At 63.5% G+C, this 26597-nt stretch overlaps 1 protein-coding gene and 1 long non-coding RNA gene across 4 annotated transcripts in view; one reads left to right on the forward strand and one right to left on the reverse strand.

The window, feature by feature from the left end:
* The window catches only part of KNDC1 (kinase non-catalytic C-lobe domain containing 1), a 51843-nt gene extending 32334 nt beyond the window's left edge, over nt 1–19509 (reverse strand). The window contains exons 1-6 of one of the 2 annotated variants that reach the window (XM_077877096.1): nt 19150–19338; nt 13287–13485; nt 12814–12872; nt 2314–2460; nt 1865–1982; nt 35–669 (exon numbers count right to left, since the gene is read on the reverse strand). In XM_077877096.1, the coding sequence (XP_077733222.1) occupies nt 35–669; nt 1865–1982; nt 2314–2460; nt 12814–12872; nt 13287–13485; nt 19150–19251 (1260 nt within the window). In that variant the 5' untranslated portion in view covers nt 19252–19338. Of the gene's footprint in view, nt 1–34; nt 670–1864; nt 1983–2313; nt 2461–5133; nt 6660–12813; nt 12873–13286; nt 13486–19149 lie in introns of those variants that run through there. The other variant, XM_077877097.1, reaches the window with a different exon arrangement.
* Nucleotides 19510–22698: 3189 nt separating this feature from the next.
* LOC144300903 (uncharacterized) lies at nt 22699–26453 on the forward strand. 2 transcript variants are annotated; one of them, XR_013367628.1, is made up of 3 exons: nt 22699–23301; nt 23688–23761; nt 23889–26453. It is a non-coding gene; the product is annotated as an uncharacterized LOC144300903 (long non-coding RNA). The 2 variants fall into 2 exon arrangements; XR_013367629.1 differs by having other exon boundaries at nt 22699–23297.
* Nucleotides 26454–26597: the final 144 nt, after the last annotated feature.

A 26597-nucleotide genomic window follows, 5' to 3' on the forward strand; every position in this document is an offset into this window, starting at 1 on the left:
AGCGGCCCCGGGCTGCCCACGGCCCGTCACCCACCTGCTCCGCGGCGACGCTCGCCGGCTCCCCCGCTCCGTCCGGAGGCCCCCCGGCCCTGGAAGGCCCTCGGCCTGCGTCTCCGGGCTCTCGGGATCGGGGCGGCGGGCTTTCCTCCGCAGGGCTGCGGCCCGGCGTCCCCGCTGCCCTGTGCCCCGCGCTGGCGTCTGCGGCTCCTCCCTGCCGAGGCTCGGGGCCCCGCTCCGGCCACAGCCTGGCCTGGGGCTGCGTCGTGTAGCTGGAAAGGCCGCTCTTCCCGTCGAGGAAGACCCTCCTGGGGTCTGGAGGGAAGACCTCGGAGGCGGGCAGCTGGAGCCTGGAGGGGGCCAGGGTCAGGCCGAGGGCGCTGGGCTCAGGGCCGTCGGGCAGGAGCCTGGGGAACGTCTGCACCTTCCTCAGGCGGCTCCTGTCCAGGTCCCCCAGAGGGCGCTGGGGGTCCAGGATGAGGCTGGCCAGCCGCTCTCCGTTCCTCACCGGGGCTGACAGGAGGGGCTTGGCGGGCGGCTCCGGGGGGCCGTGGGCTTCGCGGGCAGGGCGCGGGGGCAGGCCCTCGGGGTCGGCGGCACGGCTCCCAGGCGGCTTCCTGGGCCCCAGGCTCCCCGCAGCAGGTCTCCCGCGCCAGGCGCTCTCGTTGACATCTGGGCAGAAGCAAGGTGGTGGCTGCGGGGACCTCCCCGGGGGCTCCTCCCAGTGGGGGAGGGGGCGCCTCTTCTGTGCTCCCGGGTCCCCCCCGGGTCCCCCACGCCTCCCGCAGGACCCGCCCAGGACCGCCTCCTTCCGCCTCCTGCTCACATACCCCCGCGGATTCTAATTACCGGGGCTCCAAAGGCTCCCGGGCCCTCCCCGCCTGCACAGCCGCCCGGGTCTTCCTCAGGCACCCGAGCAGCGTGTCCCTTCCACCACACGTCCACGGGCGATGCCCCCGACGGAAGGCACTGGGTCTGGCTGCGGCCCCGTCCCTCGCACCATCTCCCCCACACTGTCTGGGTCTCCGTGCAGACACCGGCCCCTCTTGGTGGCCCGCAGCCCCTCCTGTGGTGACTGCTCTCTGCCGCCCCGCTGCAGCCAAGCCTCAAGCCTGTGGTCCCCGGGGCGGCGTGCGGAGGGCCCTGCCGCCCCCAGAGGCTCTGCGCACCTCCCCCGAGGGCCTCTAGGCTCCCTGCTGCAGGCACAGGGCAGAGCGGACGCCGGCATTTGTTCAAAACGTGACTCGAGACGGAGCCAGGGTCCCACGAGAGCCGGGCAAGTCCCAGATGCTGCAGAACAGCTTCCACAGTGGAGAACTACGGGTCTGCTGGACACCGCGTGGAGACCCCGCGTGGAGACCCCGCGGGGTGTGTGAAATGTCCCCATGTCCAGGCACCGACCACTCACAGACTAGGACGGAGGTGAGAGGTCTGATTCGCTCACTCCTCAACATGACCTGGGTTTGCACCCCCAGGGGCACAGGTGTCTGCAGAGTGTGCACACGGTGATTGAGAGTGATGGTGAGCGTCTGTGTCAATCTGCGAGCGTGTTTGCCCAGGGGTCTGTACACATTGGGGAGTGCTGTGTCTGTGCACAAGTGTGCATGCTTGTGTAAGAGCGGGCGTGCATGACTTTGCACCTCCATGTATGTTTCTGTGACTGTGAGCAAGTGGGTGCGAACATGTGGGGTCCTGTGGGGCACCTGCGACCTGTGTGCATACATGTGCACGTGAGTGGGCGTTTGCAACGGTGTGGACCTGCGTGTCTGATCTGGGCTACGGTTTGTGCACACGCACGTATGTGAGCGGGTACGTGTGTGCATGGCCATCTCTGTGTGCATGTGCAAGCACATGTGCACCTGCTTACCTTGAAATGCTCCGAAGGACTCGATGGAGAGCACCCTCCTCCCGATGGCCGACAGGCTCCGGCAGAGGCGGCAGGAAGACGTGAAGAGCATCTTCTCTTCACACAGCGCGATGATGCTCTGCAGGGTGCGGGGGCGGCTCAGACGGGGAGGCGCACCTGGGAGGCCCGCCCCCCGCAGCCCCCCACCCGGCCTGCTTTCCGGCCTAAGGAAGCATCGTGTCCTGCGATTACAGAAAACCAGCCCGTGAGCATCACGAGCCAAACCTCTTCTAGTAAGAGTGTGCAACCACGGGTCAAGCTCTTCTTCAAGCGAAAGGCGACGTGGCACCAAGTCCTGGGCGCAGAAGAGCCGCGACGCGCAGGGGAGAGACGCGCGGGCCTCGTGTGTGAGCGGGGCCCTCAGGTCTCCGCCTCGGGGTTGCAGGCGGGGAGGGTCCCCCGCTGTTTACCTCGAGGTCGGGCCGGTCCCTGGGGTCCTCCGCCTGCATCTGGCTCAGCAGCTCCTCCAGGTCTCGGCTCAGCCGGGGCTCGGGCTCGGGCTCCGTCACATACTCGAGGGCGGCCTTCAGCGTGGCCCCCAGGGAGTAGATGTGAGCCTGCGGCGCCGAAAGCCTGTCAGCGCCTGGAGCGTGGCTGGTCCCCGCGCGCCTCTGCCCCCCCGGCCGGACACGTGTTGGGGGGCACCTGCCGGCCACGGGGGGCGCAAGGAGGGCCCAGCGGCTCCCCCACCACGGCTCACTGCAGTGCCCGTGTCCCCCGGGCCTCGGGGTCGCCCCAGACCCCAGCTCACCCCACCGGACGCTAGGATCCCACTGTGATGGCGGCCGTGCCTCCGAAGGGCTGTCGTCTCTTTTTATTTATTTTTAAAATATTTTATTTATTTATTCATGAGAGACACACACACAGAGAGGCAGAGACACAGGCAGAGGGAGAAGCAGGCCCCGTGCAGGGAGCCCGACTCGGGACTCGATCCCGGGTCTCCAGAATCAGGCCCTGAGCTGAAGGCGGCGCTAACCACTGAGCCACCCGGGATGCCCCATCGTCTCTTTTTAAATCTGCGTTTCTCTAATTTCGAACGGGGCCGAGCATCTGTTCGTCACTATTCGCGGCTAACTTTCCTCTCTCTGCCCACTCACGGACCCCGTTGCTTCCCGTTCGGGGTGGAGCCCTGGCGCACAGGGGATCTGACTGCCGGTCTGGGTGCCACACATATGTTCTTACCATTTGTCACTTAGCTTTTGACGTGGTTCACACATCTTTTGACATTCACAAATTCTAATGTTTAATTTGTGAAAACAGACGTTTTATTTCTTTAGCTGCTTCTTAGGAGGAGCTTCTCTATCCCAAGATGATAAAAACAGCTTTCTTTTGTTTCCTCCAATATTTTTATAATTTTTACACATCCAGCTCTAATCCGTCTGAAATCTGTCAGCGTGCTGGCGTGCCGTAGGGATCTGGGTTTGCTTCCCTCCTCGTGGAGAGCAGCCCCGGCACCATTCACACAAGATTCCAGCCTCTGCACGGAGCTGCTGCCCGACCTGCTGCTCCGCTGGGGCCCTGGTACCACTGGCCTCTCCTCCTCTAATGCTGGTCCCTGAGTCTGTCCTGTCCAGACTGTGCTGTTTTGATTATAGTAGCGTCAACGTGTATTTTCATATCGTGAGGACAAGTTGTCCCTTTTTTCCTCAAAAAGTTGGATTATTTTCACATTTGTCAGCTTTTAAAAAACAAATATGGGTTCTCCCATTCCCATTCACAAAACAAATCAAAAATGGTTGCGATTTTATTGTAATTGCACTCCCATTGCAGAATTTGGGAAGGACCAACTTCTTATAAAATAAAATGTTAAATAAAATAAAATAAAATAAAATAAAATAAAATAAAATAAAATAAAATAATAAAATGTTTAGGATGTCGCCAGGATGGTCAACAGGACGTCCCCAGAGCCTGTCCCTCAACAGCCATCCAACCTCCTCCGTGGGGGCCGCAGGAGCCAGTGCCTCACGCAAGGGACCTGCGTGTTGGCTAACGGGTAGACTTTGGTCCTGGCTGTGACCCCACTGCTGGACCAGCCAGAAAAACAGAGAGGAATCAAATTAGTAGAATCAGAAGTGCAAGAGGAGACGTTACAAGTAACCCCACAGGAACGCCCTGATCTTAAGAGACTAATATGAACAACTGCACATCAACAAATCGGATAACCTAGGGAAAAAAACGGGTGAATGCCTAGAAACCTACAACCTACCAAGACTGAATCATGAAGAAATAGATACTCTGAACAGACCGTGAATAGTAAGGAGATTGAATCAGTAATCAAAGACCTCCCAACAAAGAAAAGCTCAAGACCAGATGGTTTCCCCAGCAAATTCTACCAAACATTTAAAGAAGAATTAATACCAATCCTTCTTAAATTCCTCCAGAAACCTGAAGAGGAGGGAATACTTGCAAACTCATTTTGTGAGGCCAGCATTAACCTGATACCAAAGTCAGATAAGGGACCTAAGTAAAACCACAGAGTAATATCCCTGATGAACACAGATGTAAAAGTTCTCAACAAAACGTTAGCAAAGTGAATTTAACGACACATCAGAAGGCTCATACGTCACAGTCACGTGGGATTTGTCCCTGGGATGCAAAGGTGACTCAGCATCCGCAAATCAGTCAACGCAACGACTACATTAGTAGAAAGGGGAATAAAAATCGTAGAATCATCTCAATAGACGCGAAAAAAGCATTTGACAAAATCCAACATCTCTTATGATAAAAACTCTCAAGAGATTGGGTTTAGGAGAAACACGTCTCAACATAACAAAGGCCACATGTGACGGCCTCCAGCCAACTTGACACTCAATGGTGACAGGGTGAGAGCTTTCCCTCTGAGATGAGAACAAGACAGGGGTGCCCACCGTCCCCTCGCCCATCCGACACAGCACTGGAAGTCCCAGCCAGAGCAATCAGGCAAGAAAAAGAAATAAAATACATCCGAATCAGAAAGGAAGAAGTACAACTGTCTCTATTTGCAGACACTATGGTCTTACATATAGAAAATCCACCAAAAAGGCTCCACCGAAACTGTTAGAACCAATCAACAGGGATCCCTGTGTGGCGCAGCGGTTTAGCGCCTGCCTTTGGCCCAGGGCGCGATCCTGGGGTCCCGGGATCGAGTCCCACGTCGGGCTCCCAGCATGGAGCCTGCTTCTCCCTCTGCCCATGTCTCTGCCTCTCTCTCTCTCTCTGTGTCTATCATGAATAAATAAATAAATAAATAAATCTTAAAAAAAAAAAAGAACCAATCAACAAACTCAGTAAGGTTGCAGGACACAGGTCAACATGCAGACGTCAGCTTTCTATATACTAACGATATATAGGAAAAATAAAGGAAGAATGCAATCCCATTCACGATAGCATCAAAAACTAAAAACAATAATTAGGAATAAATATACCCAAGAAAGCGAAAGTTTTGTACATGGAAAAAGTTTAAGACTTTGGTGAAAGAAATTAAGGAAGACACAAGTACATGGGGAGATACCCCACGCTCATGGACTGGAAGAATTAGTGTCGCTACAATGTCCATCCATACCACCCAAAGTCAGTTCCTACGGCATTTTTCACAGAAATAGAACAATCCTAAAACTCATCTGGAGCCACAAAAGACCCCTAAAGAGCCAAAGCAATCCTGAGAAAGAACGAAACTGGAGGCGCCACACGTCCTGATTTCAAACTTTGCTTCAAAGCCATGGTGATGCGAACAGAGCGGTCCTGGGATAAAAACATCACACAAGCCAACGGAACCGAATCGAGAGCTGGCATTGAGCTCACGTCTATACAGTCAGCCTGTATTTGACACGGGAGCCAATAATACTCAACGGGGAAGGGATGGTCTCTTCGGTAAGTGGTGTTGGGAACACTGGACAGGCCCCTGCAGGAGAACGACGCTGGACCATCTTACACCACTTACAAAAATTAACTCAAAATGGATGAGACTCCACGTAAGATCCCAAACCGTAACACTACTGGAAGGAACCATGGGAAAAAGCTCTAGGACGTTGGCTTTGCCAACGATTGTTTGGATGCGACAGCAAAAGCACAAGCAACGAGAGAAGAAACAGGTCAGTGGAATTACATCCAACACTAAAGATTCTGGACGGCACGGGAAACAGTCCGCAGAGCGAAAAGACGACCCACAGAATGGGAGGAAATATTTGCAACCCGCCTGTCTCCTAGGGATCTAATATCCAAAAATATATAAGGAACTCGCACAACTCGAGAACAAAGGAACAATCTGACCGAGAAACGGGCGGAGGAACTGAGCCGACACCTTCCCAGAGAAGACGTCCAGATGCCAACGGACACATGAGAAGATGCTCCACGTCCTCGTCATCAGGGGAGTGCGAATCAAAACCACCCCGAGGCGTCACCTCGCGCCGGTCAGAACGGCTGACGTCGAAAAGACAAGCGGTAACGTGTGTTGGGGGGGATGTGGAGAAGGGGGAACCCTCTGGCGCCGTTGGTGGGAACGCGAAACGGTGCGCGGAGGTTCTCAAAGGTCAAAGCGGGAGCCACCTTGTCACCGGCCATTCCACTCCTGGGTACGGGTCCAGAGGAGCTAAAATCACGATCTCAGGCAGGTGTGTGCCCTGCCACGTTCACGGCAGCATTATTTACAAAAGGGCAAGATGTGGAGGCCGCCTGGGTGCCCGTCTCCGGCTGAACCGGCAAAGCAGTGTGGTCTAGAGACAGCGAGTAGGGTTCAGAGAGGAGGGCCCTCGAGGGCGCGGGGCTGCAGGAGGCGAGCCTGGCGGGGAAAGACAAAGACTCTGTGACACGACGGACGTGTACGTGGGATCTAAGAAAGCCAAACTCTCAGAAACAGTGCCGGGGGGGTCGCCACGGGCCGGGGCTGGAGGAGACAGGGGGGCGCTGGAGAAAGGACGCAGGGCTGCGGTGCCAAGATGAGCAAGCTCCGCATCTGACCCCCGGCTCGGCGACACGGGACGCCCGCCGCGCTGCAAACCTGGAGGCTGACACGGCAGATCCGGGTGTTCTCACAGCCAGAAGCAGCGGTAGCTGCGTGACGCCGGTGGTAACCGTCCCTAGGAGTGGGAAGCATTTTGCAAAACACGAACGTGTCAAATCATCTGTGCACAGACTCAGTGCTCCGTGTCGGTTCCGTCCCCGAGGCCGCGAGGACCCACCGACTCCTCGTTTTCTTGCATCTCGTTTTCTCATCTTTGGAAAAGTGGTTCCCTTTACATTTCTAGCCCTCCTGCTCGGTTTACTGCAGACCTTCCATGGTTGTTGCTATTGTTAATGAGATATTTTCCATTTCATCTCTAAGTCTCTAACTGGTAATTACTGGCACAAAGAGAAACTACTTATTTTTGGGGGGATTGGATCTTGTCTTCAGCTGGCCTCTGAGAATTCAGGCCCACGATCTTGTCATCCATCCGCGGACAAGGCAATCCTGCAACCCCCACCCCCCACCCCTGGCACCACTCAGCGTCGGTGTCCTGCGGCCGGCTTGGGTCCCCCACGTACGTGGTTGAGCAGCCCTGGTGACGCCTGAATCCACCCACTGTCCCTGTGCCCAAAGCTGGGCCCCAGGCCACTACCCCATCTCTCACAGAAGACACGGGAACCCCCAGTTGGTCCCCATGTGGAGGGCAGCCTGCTCCCCCTTCTCACGCATCGACCGTGCCGATCGCACCCCAGGTCCCCCCCCCGCCCCGGTCCCCACACAGCCAGTGTCCAGGGCCTCCGGAAGGGGCCAAACTAAAGTGACGCTGCTGCATGGACTCAGGGCAGATGCCTTGTTGTAGGGACCCTGCTGGTGCCCTTGCTTGGGGTGGAAGGAAAAGCAAACCCTACGCGCCCCCACCTGTAGGGCTCCAGCCAGGGTTGTGAGCTGTGAGTCTGCAGTGAGCAGACCCCCCACCACCCATCACAGGTCTGAAAATAAAACCTGGCTCCATACCCCCAATGTCAGGGCATCTGCTTCTGCCCTCTACCACCTTTTATTTCCCTCCAGGAACACTGGTACTCACCTGTCCAATCACCTGTCTATCTAGCCATCCGTCCATCTACCCACTCACCACCCATCCACTCACCATCCACTCACAATCCATCCCCATCCGTCCACCCACCCACCCACCCACACATCCATCCATCCATCCGTCCACCCACCCACCCACACATCCATCCAGCATCCATCCACCCATTCGTCATCCCATATCTTTTAGTTTGACAATGATTCAACAAATAAACCTCTCCTTCGTTGTTGGGTGACACTGCCCGTGACATGCTGGCCAATATCAGCATCTTTGCCACCCAAGGCCTCTGCATATGTCCCTCCTTCCGTCTGGGTCCTCCCTGGTCTTGATCTGGTGAATCCTACTCACTCTAGGTTCCAACCTGAACATCATTTCTCATAAAGTGGCCTCTACATGAAAAGTCCCCGGATGAGAACCCTATTATCTCCTTGGAAGGCCCCGTGCTCCTCTCTCAGGACCCCACCCACTGCCCACATCAAGTCTGTCTCCTGTGAAGATCGTGGCCCCCCAGGCGGCAGGAGCTCGTCTGTCTGCTCTGTTCACCGTGAGGCCTGACACACGTCTGTGGACAAGCGACAGTGGGCGGTAATGGTGGGTGGTGGGTGTTGAGGTTGTCCTGGCTGCGCTGCCCTGGACCCCCGACAGGCTCAGGATGACGGGGCCCAGAGGAGAGTCAGGGGCTTGCCTGGCGCAGGCCTTGAATGCTGGTGATGGGTCATAGCTTATCTTTAGGGAACTAGCCCACCTCTGGGGTCTCCTGGGCAGGGGGTGAGACGTGCAGGGGATGGGCCCAGGAGGGCCAGCTTCCATGTGTCTGGGGATCTGGGGACCTGAGGGGTCACCCCAGCAGCGGGCAGGGTCAGAAGGGGGAGTTCTGTGCGAGGATTCGAGGGCTCAGAAAAGCTGCCCCCCATCTTTGTCCTGTGTGTGGGGTGGACGTGGGGGCAAGACCGGACCAGCAGGGGCCGTGCTGACCGGTGGTCAGGAAGGCACACAGTGGGCCAGGGGTGGGCTCAGTCCCGACGTGGCCAGCAAGCACGACCCGACATGCTGCACCCTGGCCACAGTCCTGGGACCCAAAGGTCGCGACCGGAGGCGTCAATAGCAGCAGCGGCACCAATAGGCCACATTTGCCACTGTGGTCCTGTGGGCAGGGGGCCGCCACCCCAGGCCGCAGGCAACGGGCACCTGAGCAGACGTGGTCCGTCCATGTGACGTGTGCAGAACGTGGTACCTACGGAAGGGGCTCCTGACAGCCCCAGGAACAGGCACGGGATAGAAGCCAATCCGAGAGCAGCACGGAGGCCCTGGGGGACACACGGGCCACGCACACCGAAGCGTCGGTGCACACCCACAGGCCCTTTGCACGTGTCGGGAAGAAGGGCTTGTTTGCCCCGTGGAGGGGGGACCCACTGGGAATTGCCCTCATCACAAGACAATTAAAGACTTGGGGGCCTCCAGCTTGGCAGGTGGACAGGCTGGAGTGTGGACCCCGTGGCAGGCCCGCCGGCCCCGCGCCCCGCAGGGTGCTGTCATCTGTGCTTCTGGATCCGGGTGCTGCCTTAGGGACCTCGGTCTGTGAAAGCCCGTGGAGACGAGCGTGCTTCTGGGTGTGTTACATCTCAGTAGAAAGTCAGGAAATGGTCAGCCCACTGCTGCTGCTGAACGACTCACAGGCTAAAGAAGAAACCCCCGTGGGAATAAAAGAGGCACCTAGAAGTGGAGGACCCGCGAACGCTCCCTGGCAGGGCTCCCAGGACCCAGCAAAACCCGCATCTCGAGGGGAACTCACGGCCTGGGCTGGAGATGCTCGTACCGGAGAGGAAGGGGGGCCAGAGACGGGCGAGCCGGGGCCCCCCGCGCGTTGGGAGGGACGCCTGCCAAACTCCAAACCAGGAGAAGAGGATGAAAAATAACAGCAGAATCAGTGGAAAAAGAAAACAAAGACACGCCAGGGAACTAGCAAAATGAATACCCCTGGCGCGGCTGACGGGCGCGAGGAAGGAGGATTTCAAGCATCCCACGTCCCACGTCCCACGGACCGTGCGGTGACTCACAGGAGACGCCACAACCTAAAAGCCAAGTAGGAACGGGGTAACGCTCGGAAATATCTAGTTTACCGGGAAGCCTCGGAGAGGAGTACACGACAGGTGAGGCCCGTCGCCGCGAGAAGCTGGGCAGCCGCGAAGGCCCTTCCCTCCAGGGACGCAGGCGGCCGAGGGGGCGCGGGGCCCGGCTCGGGGACAGGGGAGGGACAGAGGGAGGGGTGCTCGCACGCCCTGGGGGCCGAAGCCGCGCAAACGCCCCAAGGAACAGACGCGACCGTGCAGTAAGCTGGGCCCTTAGGCCTCCCTCGGCGGGAAGGGGGCTCGACGCTGGAGAACACGTGTGCAAACAGGGGACGTCCTCACGGTCACTTCAGAGGACGCAGACGCACTTTTGTGAAAGCCCCGGTGGCTCGACAGCTGGTGCAGGCGCCGTCCTGGCCGGGAGGGTCGGGCCCCACGCTCAGGGCCCCCGTCCCCCGTCCCCTGGGGCGCGCACCTGCCACGGCCCGAACCTCGACCCCCACCCTCGCTCGTGCTGCAGGTGGGGCCGCGCAGAGGGAAGCCCGGGAGGAGCTGTAGGTCACGGGACACACGGAAGGAACTCAGCCCGACGGCGGGATAGGACACGCAGGGGTTCCGGCGACTCGCGTTCCGTGGACTTGAATCAAACGGGCAGAAGGATGCCATCGCGAGGATGACGTGGGGCTAGGACGGAAGCAAAACACCAAGTTCCCGAGAACAAACGAGTAAAGGGAAGGGACTCCGCGTGGCTGGCACGTTGGAGGCTCTCGCTAGGCCAGCGGTGAACCGCGTGTGAAGACCGGGTGTGACAGAGGCTGAGCCTCCCCCCGTGACCGACGGACGCGCCGCCCTTCCGTCCAGGCCCGCGGAGCTTCTTACGGGACCCGATACCCACTTCTGACCCTTACGAGGAGGACAAAGGGCCCGGAACAGTGAGCGGGGGTCCCGGGGGGCCGGGCGGGCGGGGTCTACACGGAGAGCTGTGCCGCTGGGTCCTCCGCTCACACTGCAAAGTCCCTGAAGCCGCTCACAGGAGAACAAGAGGGTCTGCAAAGTCCTCGTAGGAGATTTCAGGGAACCTCCGGGAGCCTGGGGCTTGGGACGGTCCCTTAAGGTACAAGAAATACTAGGATGCTAACATGTCAGAAACGTGAATCGGTTTCACTCCACCAAGCGGGGGACACTTCTTCCCTCGCGGGAGGCCTTGAGGCTGTCGTCCCAGCTGGGGTTCCTGGGGGCGGCTGGGGACATGCTGCGTGCCCCCCGACCCCTTCCAGCCCAGCGCACCTGGACCTGCCAGACGCTATGCCCGGGGACGCTGCCCTGGGGACACGGCCTGGGGACACTGCCATGGACCGAAAACCCAGCTGGCTTCCACGGAGCCCAACATTAAAGGGTGGACGACAGGTGGCTGGAAAAGCCCTATTCTTTGCAGATTTGGGGGAAAAATACTGCTATTTTTCATAAAAATACATTCTGGATGGTACGTGCAGTGGCTTGTTACTATTTTTAACCGGCCACGGGCTCTGGCCTGCAGGCGGTCCCAGCTCTGGCCTGCAGGTGACCCGCGGCGGCGTCGGGAGTGGGAGGCGCCCCCGGAGCCGCTGGCTGCCCTCGGGACACGCTGTCCGCGGGACATTTACAATCATGACAAAAAGAGTGAAAATTCACGGAGAGAGACGGGCCTTGCGGGGGGCGTGGGGCTGGGCGTCCGCCGTGGCGGGAGGCAGAGGGGCACCTGCCCGCGCGCTGTGGGGCCACCCGTGGCTTCGTCCACCGAGGCTGTGCAGAGCGGGCCCGGCGCTCCCGGGGGCCAGAGGGCGACGCGTGCGGTGACCCGGAGCACCTGCTGGGGCTCGGCCGCTGCGTCCCGAGCACGCGCGAGCTAGGGGGGCGGGCGCTGCCCTGAGAACGCGGAGGCCAGCACAGGCGAGCAGCGTCGCCGTTGGGGACAGCCCGGCGCTCGGGGGAGAGGGGCCCGGACGGCGGGGCTATTTCCAGGGCCGTCGCTTCCAGAATGAAACGCGAGGGAGAGAGAGCGGTCGGTGCGGACCCGGGACGGGGCGGCCACAGCCCACGAGCACGCGGAGCCTGGTCCCCCTGGGGCATCCAGGGCAGCAGAGACCCGGCCTGGTCCTGCCAGGTGCCCGGGGGGGGGGGGACGAGGGCCCCTGGGGCCAGGGGGCCGGGCAAGAGCTCACCTCAAGGTAAACAGCACCGAGGAGCCAACCCCTCAGATTTGGGGTAAAGATCTGACCTGATGTCACTAAGCTAACGGGTTTTCCCTGAAATGTTTGAGTTTGTGATCAGGCACGTGATTTATTGTTCTCCACGCAGGCTGCTCGGGGGGATCCCGGCGCCACTCGCAGCGGGGAGGCGGGCTGGGCAGGGCGTCCCCCTTCCTTGGCGGCCCAGCCTCGCTGCCCCGAAAACACGGGGGCGTCCGGGGGTCCACCCTGTGAGCAGGCGCCTCGCAGGGGCATGTGGCCCTCGGTGGTGAGGCCGGCGGGCGCTGTGCCCACCCCTCGGCTCCTCCCCCGGCAGCTGGGGTGCCTGCCACCCACCAGGGCCACCTCGGCACCTTTAACATGTTAAATCCGGCGAGTTCACACTCCAGAAACACACTTGACGACGGTGAGGACGAGCAGGCGTCCAAACAGCAAGCTGCCCCCAGAGCCAAGTGCACCACGGGGAGCCCGAGTCTGACCAGGGCGGGGGTGCCCCCAAGCAGCCCCCCGGCCCCGGCCCGCGTCCCGCACGGAGCTGCCCTCAATGTCGCGGCCTTTCCCACCCGTGGGGTCAGGGTTGCGGGGGCCCCGGCGCTGCTCACCTGGAAGGTGTTCCCGGTCACGTCGAACTCCGGGGGAACAAACGCGCCCTCGGGGTCGTCTGCGGAAGCGGAAGACGGGCTCGGGTCACGGGCCACACACCCACGGGGCCCGGGAGCAGGAATCCCGAGGCCGGGAGGGCAGGCACTGGGGCCCGTTTCCACCCCCGCCCGTCGGGGCCTGGGCCCTGGGCGTCGAGGAAACAGTGCTCGGGAAACAGTGCTCCAGCAGGGAACCTCCCTCCCCTGCGAGCCCGGGGACGCTGCCCCAAGGGAGGCGGGAGGCGGGAGGGTTTTGCTGGCCTCCCAGAGTAGGGGCTGCGGGCTCCGTGGGGGAGTCGGGCCCGCTCAGCCTCCCCGGCAGCGGGGCAGGGGCGGCGGGAACACGGACGCGGGCGTCCTCGAGCCGGCAGGGGCCCTCCCCGTCTGCCCCTCGCGGGCCTGGGCTGGACCCCAGCCCCCCGGCCCCCGCTCACCGCTCAGCTGCTCCATGAAGCACACGTTCCCGCTGGTGTTGAAGGCCAGCGTGTCGGGCGTGATGCACAGCGTCTGGAAGATGGCCGCGTGGGCGACGCTCCTCATGGACAGGCTGCACTCCAGGCACACGGCCCAGGCCTCCTGCTCGCTGAGGCCGCTGTCCCGCAGTGACAGGATGTCGGCCAGGGACACGTTCTCCTGCCGAGAGGGGCCGAGAGGGGCCGCGGTGAGGCGGCGTGGGGCCGCGCGGCAGGTCCTCCTCCCAGGGCCAAGGCTTTCCAAGGACAAAGGGCGGCAGCCCAGGAGGTCACCCGCCGCACTGTCCCCGGCCGCCGGGGCCCGGAGCATTTGGCAGAGGGGCCTGCGCCTGGGGCCGGGACCTGGTTGTCCCAGAAATCACGGCGCCCCGCGGCCCCACGAGCAGCGGCCCCACCGCCGTGGCGCCGGCCCTCGGGCTCAGGAGCAGCTCGGAGGAGCGGTGGACGTGAGCCGGTGCGTGCAGAGACACGCTTGTGTGGGGAGCCCGTGGAAGAGCACACGCGCTGCGATCGGTCCACACAAGCCCGTGACGTACGGGATTGTGCACACGCGCGGCCGAGGAGCGGCCCAGACGTCAGCTCCGGGCAGTGCACACAGGGACGCAGACCCCAGGCCTCCCCGCGCGGGCCCTGCCCTCCGGCCTGAGCTCAGCGCCAGTGTGTCAGCAGCACACGCGCAGGCACTCACGTGTGTGTGCACACACCTCCTGCGTGCACACACGCCACGTGTACTCACACACGCCCACGTTTTCAGGGGCGTCCCACACGGACACACACTCATGCAATGAGTTCATGCACCGTGGTTGTGCACGGGCCACCCAGCCTCACGCACACACTCAGGGACCCACACTTTCACTCACGTGCACGATGGTGCCGTCCCCCCTCGCAAGCCTGCACACTGACTCATACAGACTCTCACACGTCACACACCTCGGATCTCCAGGCCCTAAGCTGGCCTGCGGCTCGGTGCCCTGGTCACCTCTGTGCTCCACGAGGGAGTCAGGCTGGGGGCTCAGGTGGGTCAGGGTGGGGTGGGGGGGGGAGCAGGGGCGATGGAGCAGGAGGCCGGGCCCCACCCCTCCCAGCCCACCGGCCCTCCTCCCAGGCGGCTGAGCCCTCGGGGCATCAGAAGTCTCCTAGCTGCGGCCCCTGAATGTCCCCACCCGCACCACAGGCGAAGGGCAGAGGCTTCAGGAAAGAAGGGGAGTGGGGGGGGAGGGAGTGGAGGGAAGGGGAGGGGGAAGGGAGGAAGTGAATCAGGAAGTGCCCCGGGGGTACCTCGGCCAAGCCTGGGGGTCAGCAGTGTGGGGGTGGGGACCCGGGAGCTGGGCCGCCCGGTGCCCATGTGCTGGGCGCCCCCCCACCCGGCTTCCCGGTCGGCGTTGGGTGTGGGCCTCCCCTTCCGGCTCCCTCTGCCGGGTCCATGGGTGAGGGGGCCGGTTCTGGAAGCTTCTTCCAGAACTGGCCGCAGGGCACACTGAGCGCAGACGTGCCATGAGGAAGGAGGTCGGGGGTTTGAAAGGAGGCTGCAGCATGGGCAGGACAAGGTCACACCGGGCATGGGGGGGGCTGCCGAGCCCCGAACCTCACTCCCAGCTCCCAGCTATGCCCCGGGGCCCCGTGGAAGGTCTGCTTTGGCTCAATCCCGAGGCCTGTGTGCCCCACCCAGGGACTCCCGAGATGGCGGAGAGCCCGTGACGCCTGGGGGCCTCGTTCAAGAGGGTCTTGGCTGTGTGCACACGCACACACCACAACGCTGCACCTGCATACACGTGCACACACTACAGCACACACGTGTACACATACGCACACATGCACACATGCACACACCACACGCTACACCTGCACACACGTGCACACACCTGCACACACGTGCACACATGCACACACCACACACTACACCTGCACCCACGTGCACACATGCACACACCTACACACACCTGCACACACGCACACACCACACGCTACACCTGCACCCACGTGCACACATGCACACACCTGCACACATGTGCACACATGCACACAACACACACACTACATGTACACACAATGCAGATACCTGACACGCATGCATGCTATACCTGCACACACACCTGCACACCTGCACACACGTGTGCACACACCGCACAATGCTACACCTGCACACATGTGCAGATAACACTCGTGCAGACACACGTGCACATGACACACGACACCCACACATGCCTGCAGATAACACACGTGCACACATGCGCATGCGTGCAACCACATACAGAGGCACACACTAATAAACAACCCAACGGGCCCGTGGTTTTGTGCTATTTAGGAGAACAAGGCCAGCCCACGGTGTGAGTGTGAGCCAGTTCCCAGTGCAGGGGCTGGTGGACACCCCGCGGGCGGTTGCCCACACGGGCCTCACGCGCCAGCTCCCGCAGCTGCCAACTGGATGTGCTGCCAAGAGAAGGGAGCCCAGGGCAGCTGTGCCCCCCGCATCTCACGGCCCACGGCGCCGTCCCGTCCCCTGGGACGCGCCCCCGCGGTGGGGGCGCCCTGTAGCCCCCCTGCCTGTTCGTGGTGGAAGCACCTAAGGGGGGACTCTCGGCGTGACTTTATGGGGTGAATCCTGTGGGTCCTGAGTCACCGCTTCCGGCGCTGAGGCCTCCGCTCACGGACACGACGCTCTCAGCCCCTCCGAAGCCCAGCTGTTGCGAGGGGAAGGCATGATTCAGCTGACAGCTGGCCCGGGGACAGAGCCCAGGTACGCCGCTGGCACTCCCGATACTCCAGGGCTGGGGGGCGGGGATCACCAAGTGCTGGGGATGCTGCACCATGGACCCCACGGTCACCTGTCCTCTGGGACCTGCCACCCACTTTCCCCGTTCACCCTGGCAGGAGGAATGACCCTCCCTCGCCTGAATCCATGGCCCGAGGAGGGCGGACAGGATGAGGCTTGGCCGATGGGCCAGGTAGGAAGACGGCCATGTCCCCATCACAATCCCAGGGGACACCCCCGCCCCGGCCACCCTGACCGACAAGGGCCGTGGGGACATCCCGCACGTCTGCGCTCATGTCCAGGAGCTGCTCCGGGACCTGTGGGCCCTGTTCTGTGCCCGAATGACACTGCGGGAGCCTCACTGGCAGACGTTTCAGGAGGAGGCCAAGCCGGCCACGGTGCCCCCTGATGCCCGTCTGCAGCCCCAGCCCAGGGCACCCACACGCCCAGCACCCACGAGGGCCGTGGCAGGCCGGACGCATCATGACTTCCACGCCGCAGCTGTCCCCTGCCAACAATGTGTGGCCTTGTGCCTGCTGGGCAGCCTCCCCCTCCTGGGTGGGCCTAGAAGGTTCTCCAGAACCCAGCAGAGCCCATGGGTCCTGGAACCCCACCGCGCACCGTTCCCCAGCAGGGCGCCGCCTGGGTGGGCCGTGGAGGAGGGTCACCGAGGTCACGTTCCTTGCAGGGCACGGAGGACTGTCCTTCCCTTGCACAGACTGTCCCGGGGGCCAGGCCGGGAGGAGGGGCAGCGCTCACGGCCGCCCCGGGGGTCAGGGGGCAGGGCTGGCTTCCCCCCGAGGACCCCAGACGGCCCTCCCGCGGCCGGTGCTTGGCCCGTTGCCCCCTCCCAGCACAGCAGGGCCGCTGCGGGAGGCCGGAGACTCGCCCGGGCCGGGGTGTCCCGCTGGGGGCCGTCGGGGCAAGCTCCCAGAGCAAGCGCTGGGCAGTGGCCGCCTCCCGCGTCCCTCTCAGAGCCAAGCTGCTTTCCACACCTGCTGCCACCGTCGGGGCTGGGGTCCGCCGCCCTGCCAGTCCCCGCCGGCTCGGCCACCGCCCAGGGTTTACCGCTGGCGCTGCGGGGGCGCTCACGGCGGGGCCTCTGCATTCCTTGCTGACGACGAAGTTCGACATTTTCCTGTGTCTCCGGGCCCCTCGGGTTTTCTCTGGGGTTACCACCAGATTCCACGGGGCTCCTGGGGGCGCACGTAGGGCCCCATGTCTGGGCCTTGCTAACAGTCTGCTCCAATCAGCTGCAAACCGGGTGACTCCCCAGGTGCACGTCCCTCTGTGGGAGCTGCCCGGAGCTTCTCCCCGGGGTCGCATCAGCACGGCCTGGCCTGGGGACGATGCAGTGGCCCCCCCTCGTCCTACATGGGAGGGGGAAGTCGCCACCTGACTGTGACGCCGTAGTAGGAGTCGGGTGTCTCTGACGGGGCCGTAAGACCTTCAACAGCAACGGAGCTGAGCGTGTGCGGGAAGCATGAGGCGGGACCAGGGGTGTTTGCGGCTCCAGGACATCGGTCTGGCTCCATGGCTGCGGCCTGGGCAGGCTTCCTGTTTTGTGGGCGCGGGCCCCAGACAGTGCCTCTGCGTCCCGGAGAAGGTGCGGAAAGGCGGGAGGGCCCACGAGCCTCCCCAGTGGAAGCCAGCAAGGTGGTGGCGATCCCACCTCCTCGAGGCCCCGGGCCTAGGCGGGAGGTCGGAGCCCTGTGCACTGGGCACAGCTGGGGGTGCTCCGACCCGGAGACGGACCAGGGCACCCAACGCCCAGGCCGTGGGCTGAATCTGGGCCCTGCTGTTCTGTTTCCCGGGCACCAGCCGCTGGCTCCGTGGGGCACAAACAGGCCCCCAGGTGTGGGGCGGCTGGCACGACACAGCTCTGTAGGAAGAACCACGTTCTCCATCTGCTTCCGATGGTGACTCCGGAGGTGAGTCTTCTGAGAGATGCTCTGAAATGTGTCCTGTGGGGGAGCCTCTGGCGGCTGGGGGCGGGGTGCACCTTTCATTTTCCATCAAAGCCACGGAGATGCCCAAAGGTTTCTCACTCCCTTGCTTCTCCCTCCGCAGCCTTCCCTGTCACCAAATCCAGGCCACCGTGGGGGGGTGTGTGTCGTGGGGGAGGCAGCTCCAGCCCTCGGCTGCTGCCTCTGCGGCTCTCACCGGCACCCTGTGGCAGACATGCCTCCCAGGGCAGTGCTCCCGGGGCAGGAGCTCCGTCCTCTCAGGCAGCTCTTCTGAGAAAGTGGGCGGAGGGGGGCAGCGGAGGAGGAAGACCCTGGGGACCGCCGCTGTGGCCCCCGTGAGCCCCCCTGTGTGCTCCGGGAGGGTGGTGGCCACGTGTAAGTCTTGGTGTTGGAGGGTGCTCATCGGCACCACGCTGGTCACAGCCTGTCCCACGAACGCTGCGTGATGCCAGCATTCCCGAACCCCGGGCGCAGAAGCCCAGAGGCGGGGCGTTGGCCTGCTGGAGGCCTGGAGGGCCGACCCCCCGGACCCCGTGGCCTTGGGTCTTCCTGGGAGTGGCCGCCTATCACGTGGATGGACCTGGCCAGCTCCTCTGACCCCAAGCCACCGCCTGCGGGGCGCGCCGGGGAAGCCGGAGTTGCGGGCACACCGGTTCTGTGGGCACCTGTCCAGCTAATGACCAGGAGCTCCACGGGGTGGAGCCTGCGGGCCCTCTGAGCCTTGGGCAGGGGGTGCTCAGGGCTCAGGACCCAGGACCCCATGTGGAGGCGCCTGCTGCCCTCCGTGCCCTAGAAGCAGCCCGCAGCCCTGGGGGGCCTGCCCGACCCCCACCCCAGCTCCTGAGCCTGTTGCCAGGAGTGGGCTCTGCTGGCTGGTGACCTGCCAGGTGCCCGCAAGGAGGAAAACCGCGGCCCACGGCGCCCCCCAATGCCCAAGCACCTCCCCCAGGCGCACTCTAGCCCGGAGCCCCCCAGGGCACCCGCTTCCTCAGGGACCACCCACCCCTGCGGCCCACGCGGCCTTCCGGGGGCCTGGCGCTCCGTTCGGGCGCTGGGGGCCGCGGCCCGGGGGAGGGGTGGGCGGCGGCGGCGGGACCGGGCTCACCTCGTCCTCGGGCAGAGTGGGGAGCGGCTCGAAGTCGTAGCCCGCCAGCCCCGCGCCCTCCTCCGCGAGCACAGCGGCGCCCGGCGCGTCCATGGCCTGCATCCTGCTGCGCCCGCCCCGCGCCCGGCTGCGCGCCGCTGGGTCGGGTCGCCTGGGCCGCGGGCTCCGCTCGGTCCTGCCCCGCGGGCTCGGCTCGGCTCGGCTCGGGCTCCGGCTCGGCTACGCGCGCCCGGCCTCCATGGCAACGCGCCCGCCCCCCGCGCCCCGCCCGCGCCCCGCCCGCGCGCCTGCCGCAGTGTCACCCGAGCGAGCGGCCGGCCCGGGAGGAGGGTCCCCGGGGCCCGCTCCGGGGCTGCGCGGGGGCTCGGGTGCGCGGGGGTGCGCGCTCGGGGTGCGCTCGGACGCGCGGGGCCTGCGTCCTCGGCTCGGCTGCCCTCCGCGGGGAGGGGGGGGGGGCTGCGGGCGGGGCCCGGGGGGCCGGTGTCGGTGTCGGGCGGCGCCACCGCAGGCTGCAGGGGGGCACCTGCGCCCCGAGGCCGAGGCCGAGGTCCACTCCCCAGAGGCTCCACGGGGGCTCCCTCCCCCGCCGCCAGGACGGGGCTGCCGCAGTCTTGGGGGGGGTGGGGGTGGGGGTGGGGAGGGGCGCCGGAGACCCGTGGCCCCCTAAGCCTGAGCCAGGGTCCAGAGGCCTCCTGGGAGCCACCACTGCTTTCAACCCACCAGCCTTGGGGCAAAGGCCCCCCAAGACCAGACAACCGCACCTGCCGTGCCCTGGTTAACCCCTTCCCTGCCCCACTTACTGTCCTGGCCAACCCGCCTTCCCCAAGCTGGGGCCCCTGGTGGTGCTGGAGCCAGGATGCTCTCCCCACCCCCCGCAAAGGGCCCCACAGCACCCCCACCACCTTGTCCGGAGCAGGGGGATGGCAGCCACGTCCCTTCCCTCCCAGCAGCACCCTGGGTCACGGCCCTCAGAGAGCAGATCCTCCCGGCCAGGCTGTCAGCATCCACGTCCTCACAGCATGGCCTGGCCAGGTACACAGCAGGTGCTCCATAAATGCTGCTCCTGGGAATGAGGCAGGGCTTGTGGCCAGGGGTGCAAAGTCCAGGCGTTCGCTGAGACGCGGATTCCCAGCGTTCTGTGCTCAGCTCAGGTCACTGTGACCCTGGGCCCTGGCACGGGACACCCAAGCACACGGGGGGGGGGGGGTGCCCAGATGACCAGAGAAACAGGCCTCCAGATGGTCACGGGGTGGTCAGCCTCACTTTGTGCAAAATGCTGGTCCTCGCGCTCACCCAGGTCAACGCAGCAGAACCTGGGTGTGGCCCCCCTCGTGTGGCGCTGGAAGGCTCAGGGCGACAGCCGGGGCTGGAGAAGAGCGGCTCCTGGGGTGCGACGGGGGCCAGCGGTCTGTGGGCTGTGTCTGCGAGCGCCACACGGGGCCTCAGGGCGGGCAGGGGGTCGGGGGCCCTGGGTCCCCCTGCCACAGGGTCCGGGGGGGCGGCTGTGGCACATAGGCCTCCCCCACCTGCAGCCTAGGTGCCCGGGGCGGGGCACAGAAGAGCACCTCAGGGACCTCACGGAGGTGGATGTGGGCCTTGTCCCCAGTGTCCGGTCACTGCACCTGGCCGCGGGCACCAGTGTCAGGGCTGGGGATGCAACCCGAGAGCGGGAGATGCAAGGATGATCCTTCTCCAAGGAGTGAAAGCAAGTGTATGGTGAGTGCTCCCGGGCGGAGGACACGCGTGTCCCTGAGGGGAAGGTGCCTCCCCCTGCGGCTTGGGTAAGACACAGAACCGACAGGCTGCCCGTGTGCCCCTATGTCCTCAGCCGGTGGAGCGCTGCCGTGGACAGCCACCAGGAGCGTGGGCCGGCCCGGCCGCCGGGTCGTTCTCCTGCCGCTGGCTCCCCCGCTGAGGGCAGCGATGTCCCCCCCGCTGGTACCGGGGTGCACACTTGGCGGTCGCTCCGCTGCGGGAGGTGCTGGCCCCGTGTGCTGCTGCCCGAGCGCTAACGGGCGCGGTTGGGCGGGCGAGGCTCTAACTGGCAGGGCAGCTCCCCACGAGGCCCTGGGAACCTCCCAGAGCCGAGGAGGCCACGCACGCAGCCGGGAGCACGTCCAGGCAGCCCCGACGGCCCCCAGGATCCCCGCGGCTGTGGCTGTGCCCACGCCTCCTGCCCTGCCTGGTGTGCACCCCGCGCCCAGCCCCTCCTCAGGCCTCAGGCCCGTGGGATCCTGCTCTGGGGGTGAGGCCGAGACGTGGGGGTGCCCCGACCTTCCAACTGCTCTCCCTGCCCCCACGGCCCTCCCGCCCCCAGCCTCTGCCCTCCTCAGGCCGGGCCAGGACGCCCCCGAGGCCGGCTGCATCCTGCAAAGGCCCTGCTTGCCCCCGCGCCCCCGTCCTGGCACATGGGGGCTCCAGCCCGTCTCGGGGGCGCAGGCGGCACTCGGCCCGACAGGCCTGAGGTGACGTCGGTGCAGCGGGCTGGGGGGGCGTCTTCGGAGTCTGGCTCTCGTTTTCCCTAAATGAATTTTGAAAACTTGTCAAACTGCTTGCAGAGTTTGAAGTCAACATTTAAATTTCGTAAGAAATCTCAAATGTAAATAATTGCAAAGGGTGGAATTTCTGGCGTGGTAAACATTGATGTTTTGCAGTGAAGCTGTTGCTCTCGTCAATGTATCTGAGAAGCTAAATATCGAAATTTTTTTGTTGTTGTTGTTTTACTTTTTTTTTTAAGTAGGCTCCGTGCCCAACGTGGGGCTGAAACTCACCGCCGCCCCCCCCCCCCCGAGATCGGTGGTCGTGCCTCCACTGACGGCGCCAGCCGGCTGCCCCGATACCAAAATAGGTTTTGATGCCAACCGTTGACTTAAAAAAAAATCACATAAACACGTTGTTTAGCGTCCAAAATCTTCATCACAACATTTTCCCTTAAAACAGAACATGAGAGACTCCTAATTCTGGGAAACGAACTAGGGGTGGTGGAAAGGGAGGTGGGTGGGGGGTGGGGGTGACGGGGTGACGGGCACTGAGGGGGACACTTGACGGGGTGAGCACTGGGTGTTATTCTGTATGTTGGCAAATTGAACACCGATAAAAAATAAATTTATATAAAATAAAAAAACCAAAACAACAAAAAAGCATTTTCCCTTAAACTTACTACAGACATCAAATTCCGGCCAGAGTCTATCCTACTGGGATATCCTTTCGTGCTCAGAAGCCTCTATACATACCTCCCCCGTCCCACGTCGTTGCAACAAATACACATATGAATTTTAATAAATTGTATATTCAATAAATTAAAAAAAATTAGAGTTTTGTTTTTTTTTTTTGGTTTCCAGTGACCATAAGACTCGCGTACAGTCCTGAAGTCTCTTGGTGAAGTGAGCATTTGTCCTGGGGCTGGGAGCACACACCCGAGGATGGTGGCCGTCGCCCTGTCCCTCTGTCGCTCTCACCCTGCCTGTCCTTTTTTTCACAAAGACACCGTTCATGTTGGGTTATACCCACCAAGCACTTATGTCCGAATATGATGACTCTTGCAGGTGCCTGGAGTCAGGCCTGACGTGTCATCCTGGGGACGCGCTCCAGCCCACCGAGCTGGGAGCCTGTGAGAGCTCAGCAAGGCCCAGGGCCCTCCCGGGGGCGCCCGCACCCCACAGCCGGCTCTTCTCCGCGGAGGGCAGGAGGACCCCGGCCAGGGAGGGGTGAGCAGCGGCAGGACGGGCCCGCTCTGGGCCGGCGCCCGTGATGGGGTGTCGTGTGCAGCCCCGGCCCCGCCGCCCCTGCAGGGCTCTCCCCAGCCAGGCGGCCGCTGTGCCCACTGCAGGTTTAAAGATCGAGACGCGCCGCGGTGTTTTCCTGTGTTTTCACCGCGCGCCGCTCACGATGATCCGCGAGGACAAGAGCAGGCGTGGGCGGCGCAGGGCCCGACTCTGATGTGCCAACGCCAGACGGTGGCGGCCGGGGTGGGAGTGGGGGCGCCAGCTGCCTCCCCGCCCCCACGGTGACTGTCGGCTCGCCTCCCCCTCGCCGCTGCTCGAGACCGTGGGAGATGAGGAAGCCATCGGGGCTCAGAGGGGGCCTCGCTGGGTCCGGAGGGTCCCCGCCAGCGTCAGGCCTTCTCTGCGGCCAGAGCGTCTGTCCTGGTTTGTAAGCAGAGCCGGCCCCCGACTGGGAACCAGCGGGAACTGGCGCTTCTTCCCTTGTTCCTATTCATGGAGCCGGATTTCAAACAGGGCTTTTATAGGTTATGGGGCGGGGGAGGGGGCAGCTCTCACTCCCCAACGTGAACCCGCTCAGTCTTTCCACGCGAGATTCCTCGGCCAGGAGACCAATACTAACCCGTTATAAACAAACATTGGTCTTAGACACACGATTCCAGAATAAATCCAACTGAGCCCAGTTTAAACGAGGAATTGCCAGGAGCTTATTGCTCCCGCGGTTCCCTAACGCCTGAAGCGTGAAATTGATATTACGCGCGGGTCCCTATAAATAAAATGCTAAAATGCTGCCCCCTTTCCTGGATGGATGCTTAGGTTTATTGAAAGCCAGCGGAATACTCCATTTCACCCGCTTCAGTGGGAAACGTTTCGCAGAAAAACACAAGAAGGTCTGGGGCTCAGATCCTATGGGCGTGGGCGGCAGCGGGGAGCCCTGGACCCTGGACCCCGCGGGCGGCGGGAGCAGGATTCCCCGTGTCCTGGCGACTCCCTCTCCTTGCTCCAAACTCCACGCAGGGGTCTTCATTCCTGGACGCCCCGTGATGTGTCCCCTCCAGCTCTCCGGAAGCTTCTGCAGCCAGGGCTTTGGCGACCTGCCCACGGAGCCCCAGGACCCGAGCCCCGTGGCATTCTCGGGGGTCCGCGCGGCCACCAGCGGTCAGCGGCTTTCAACGCTGGGCTCGAGCTCAGGCCTCTCCTTTTCCACGGGGGTTCACCGCATCGTCTGCCCCGAGTCCCGGGCCGGCTTCCCCGCTGGCCCCGCCTGAGGACGGTCGCCGTGACGCGCTGTCTTCACCTGCTGATTCGTCCCTTCTGGAGGCTCGTGGCCTCCCCCGGCCGAGGCTGACGTCTGGGCTCAGGACGGTGTCCCACGGCTCCGGAGGGGATTCCGCGCGTTGACCAACAGTCTGGACATTCATACTCACCTGCCCGAGTTTCTGGTGCGTCTGCAGGAAACGAGAGACTCTGTGTCTTTGCCTCATGAGCTCCGTCTGCAGCCCTGGGGCTCTGAGAACATGACAGGCGCCCCCGTGAGTCGCCGGCACCCGTGGTCGCTGGGGCCCCGGCCGCTGAGCCGTGGGGATGCACATCCACGGATGGGGAGGGAGGCCCGGGCAGCAGGGAGCGGGCAGGGGGGCGGCGGGTGAGCGCCTGCGTCAGGCCGGTGCAGCCCGGGGAGCGCTGGCCACGGGGACTCAGACGCCCCTGGCGTGTGCTTCACGCAGGTTCTGGCTCCGTCTCGTCCCGACTGTGTGGCCCTGGGCAGGTCACTCGACCTGAGCCCTGGGGCACTGCACACGGTCAAGCGAGGCCCCGGGCCCAGGGACGGGACGGGATGGGGGTGACGGGGACACCTGCAGGCCCCTCCTCCGGGCAGAAGCTTTTCTGTTTTCCAGTTTCCAACCCTGGGCTGTGGAGCGTGTGCAGGTAAGAGGTGAGGCACCTGCTGCGCTTTACCCGCAGGTACCTGGTGAGGTCACTTCTCGCCGACCCTGTGTCCTGGACCCAGTGGGTCACCGGTGGGGGGGGGGCGCCGGCCCGGAGCCTGCGGTGGGGGAGAGCCGTCTTTCCCGAAGATTCAGGTGCCATTCGTAGGGGCTGTTTTACATCAATTTAGATTTTTTAGCGCGGCGTCCCGGTCCGATGACGGAACTTTTGGTGCCCTGCCAGGGTGTGCTGAGCGCGATCCCCGGGCGCCCCCAGGCCTCCCAGGTCACGTGCCTTCCACCGAGCTCGGGCTGGGCCGCGGCTGCAGGGGCGCCCTCTGCTCCCCAGGGGTGGGGTCTCCGAGCTGGGCCGCCTGTGAGGTCATCATGGGGCGCGGGGGGCCCTTTCTTGCACCTTCTCGCTCAGACTTCTGGGTAAGTTCTGGGGAAGGAGCAGGTTTTCCAGGTGGTGCTTCTTTTTCGGGGTGTGTGGGTGAGGGGAGGCTCGGCCTGCCCCGAGGTGACCCTCAGGCCTGTTGTCCGTGAGTCCTGGGGTTGGGGAGGGGACACCTGGGGACAGCTGGGAGCAGGGCGGGAGCACAGGCCCTGGCTTCCGTGCAGGGTGTGTGGCAGGCAGACCCGTGGGTCCTTGTCACGGCCCCGAGGCCCCGAGGTGCACGTGGTGACGGACTGTCCTCACTCGACTGCTCAACTCCCAGGGCCTGGCTCCTGGGCTCGGAGCTTCCCTCCAAACCGTCCGGTTTCAGCGAGCGTCCTGCTGGCCCGCGAGGCAGGAGCCCGGGGCCTGGCAGCTGACCGGCCACCCCGATGCCTCCTGCGGGGATCCCAGGGGCCCCTGCTCCTGGCTCTCGCTCCCGCCGTGTCTGAGAGCAGCGCAGGGCGGAGGCCGCGGCAGTGCAGGCTCCTCCGTGTCAGGCGGCTGTGGGGCAGGTGTGGGCCCCGCGCTGAGCGCAGCGTGGACATGGGCGCGGCCCTCGGGGAGGACCTTTCTCCAGCAGTGAGACCCGAGCCAGCCCCTGACTGAACACAGGAGGGAGCCGGGAAGATGGTGGCAGCGCACCCAGCGCAGGACCTCGCCCACGACAGGCCCGACCCCTGCAACGAGACCCAGGCCCCAGCAGCGGAGACCCCGGCCGCTGCAGTGGAGACCCCGGCCCCTGCGGAGACCCAGCACATCTGAGGCCCAGGAGACAGACGGTCTCACGCTTGTCCTGGTTCGCCTCCCACTGGGGACCACTCTGCCCTCGGCCAGCACATGTGCTCAGGGTGGCCCCGGGCACCTCCCGCCTCCGGCCCACCATGAGCCTCACCTCGTCCGTCCTTGGTCCCTGGTGCCGAGGAGCAAGGGCAGCCGAGCAGCAGCCGAGCAGGGCCTGGGTGTGCCCCCCCCCCCCCCGTCTTTCCCTTGTTTCTTGCCCACGGCCTACGGATGAGTTTCTAGGGTTTACGGAGGGATGAGGACACACCCTGAGCTGTACTCGCTGGAACCGCGGGGATCCGCGGGGGGAGCAGCAGGGCAGTGGGCAGGGCCACCCCGTGTGCCCGCGCGGGGGCAGTGAGGACACACCTCAGGGCCCAGCCCTCAGATGAGGGCTCCCTGGGAAGGAAGGCAGTAAAGGCCGGAGAAGTTGTACTTTGCTGTTTCACGTTGATCGCGGGCACAGGTTGCAGAAGTGGAGACGTTAACCTGGATGAAACAGAAACCCTTGCAGGTGAATTTCCGAGCCAGCCCTGCAGCGGGGGTGACCCTCGGCTGCTGTGATGTCCCCAAGTGGCC

Source organism: Canis aureus, chromosome 29 (assembly GCF_053574225.1).
Source record: "Canis aureus isolate CA01 chromosome 29, VMU_Caureus_v.1.0, whole genome shotgun sequence".
Taxonomy (NCBI): domain Eukaryota; kingdom Metazoa; phylum Chordata; class Mammalia; order Carnivora; family Canidae; genus Canis; species Canis aureus.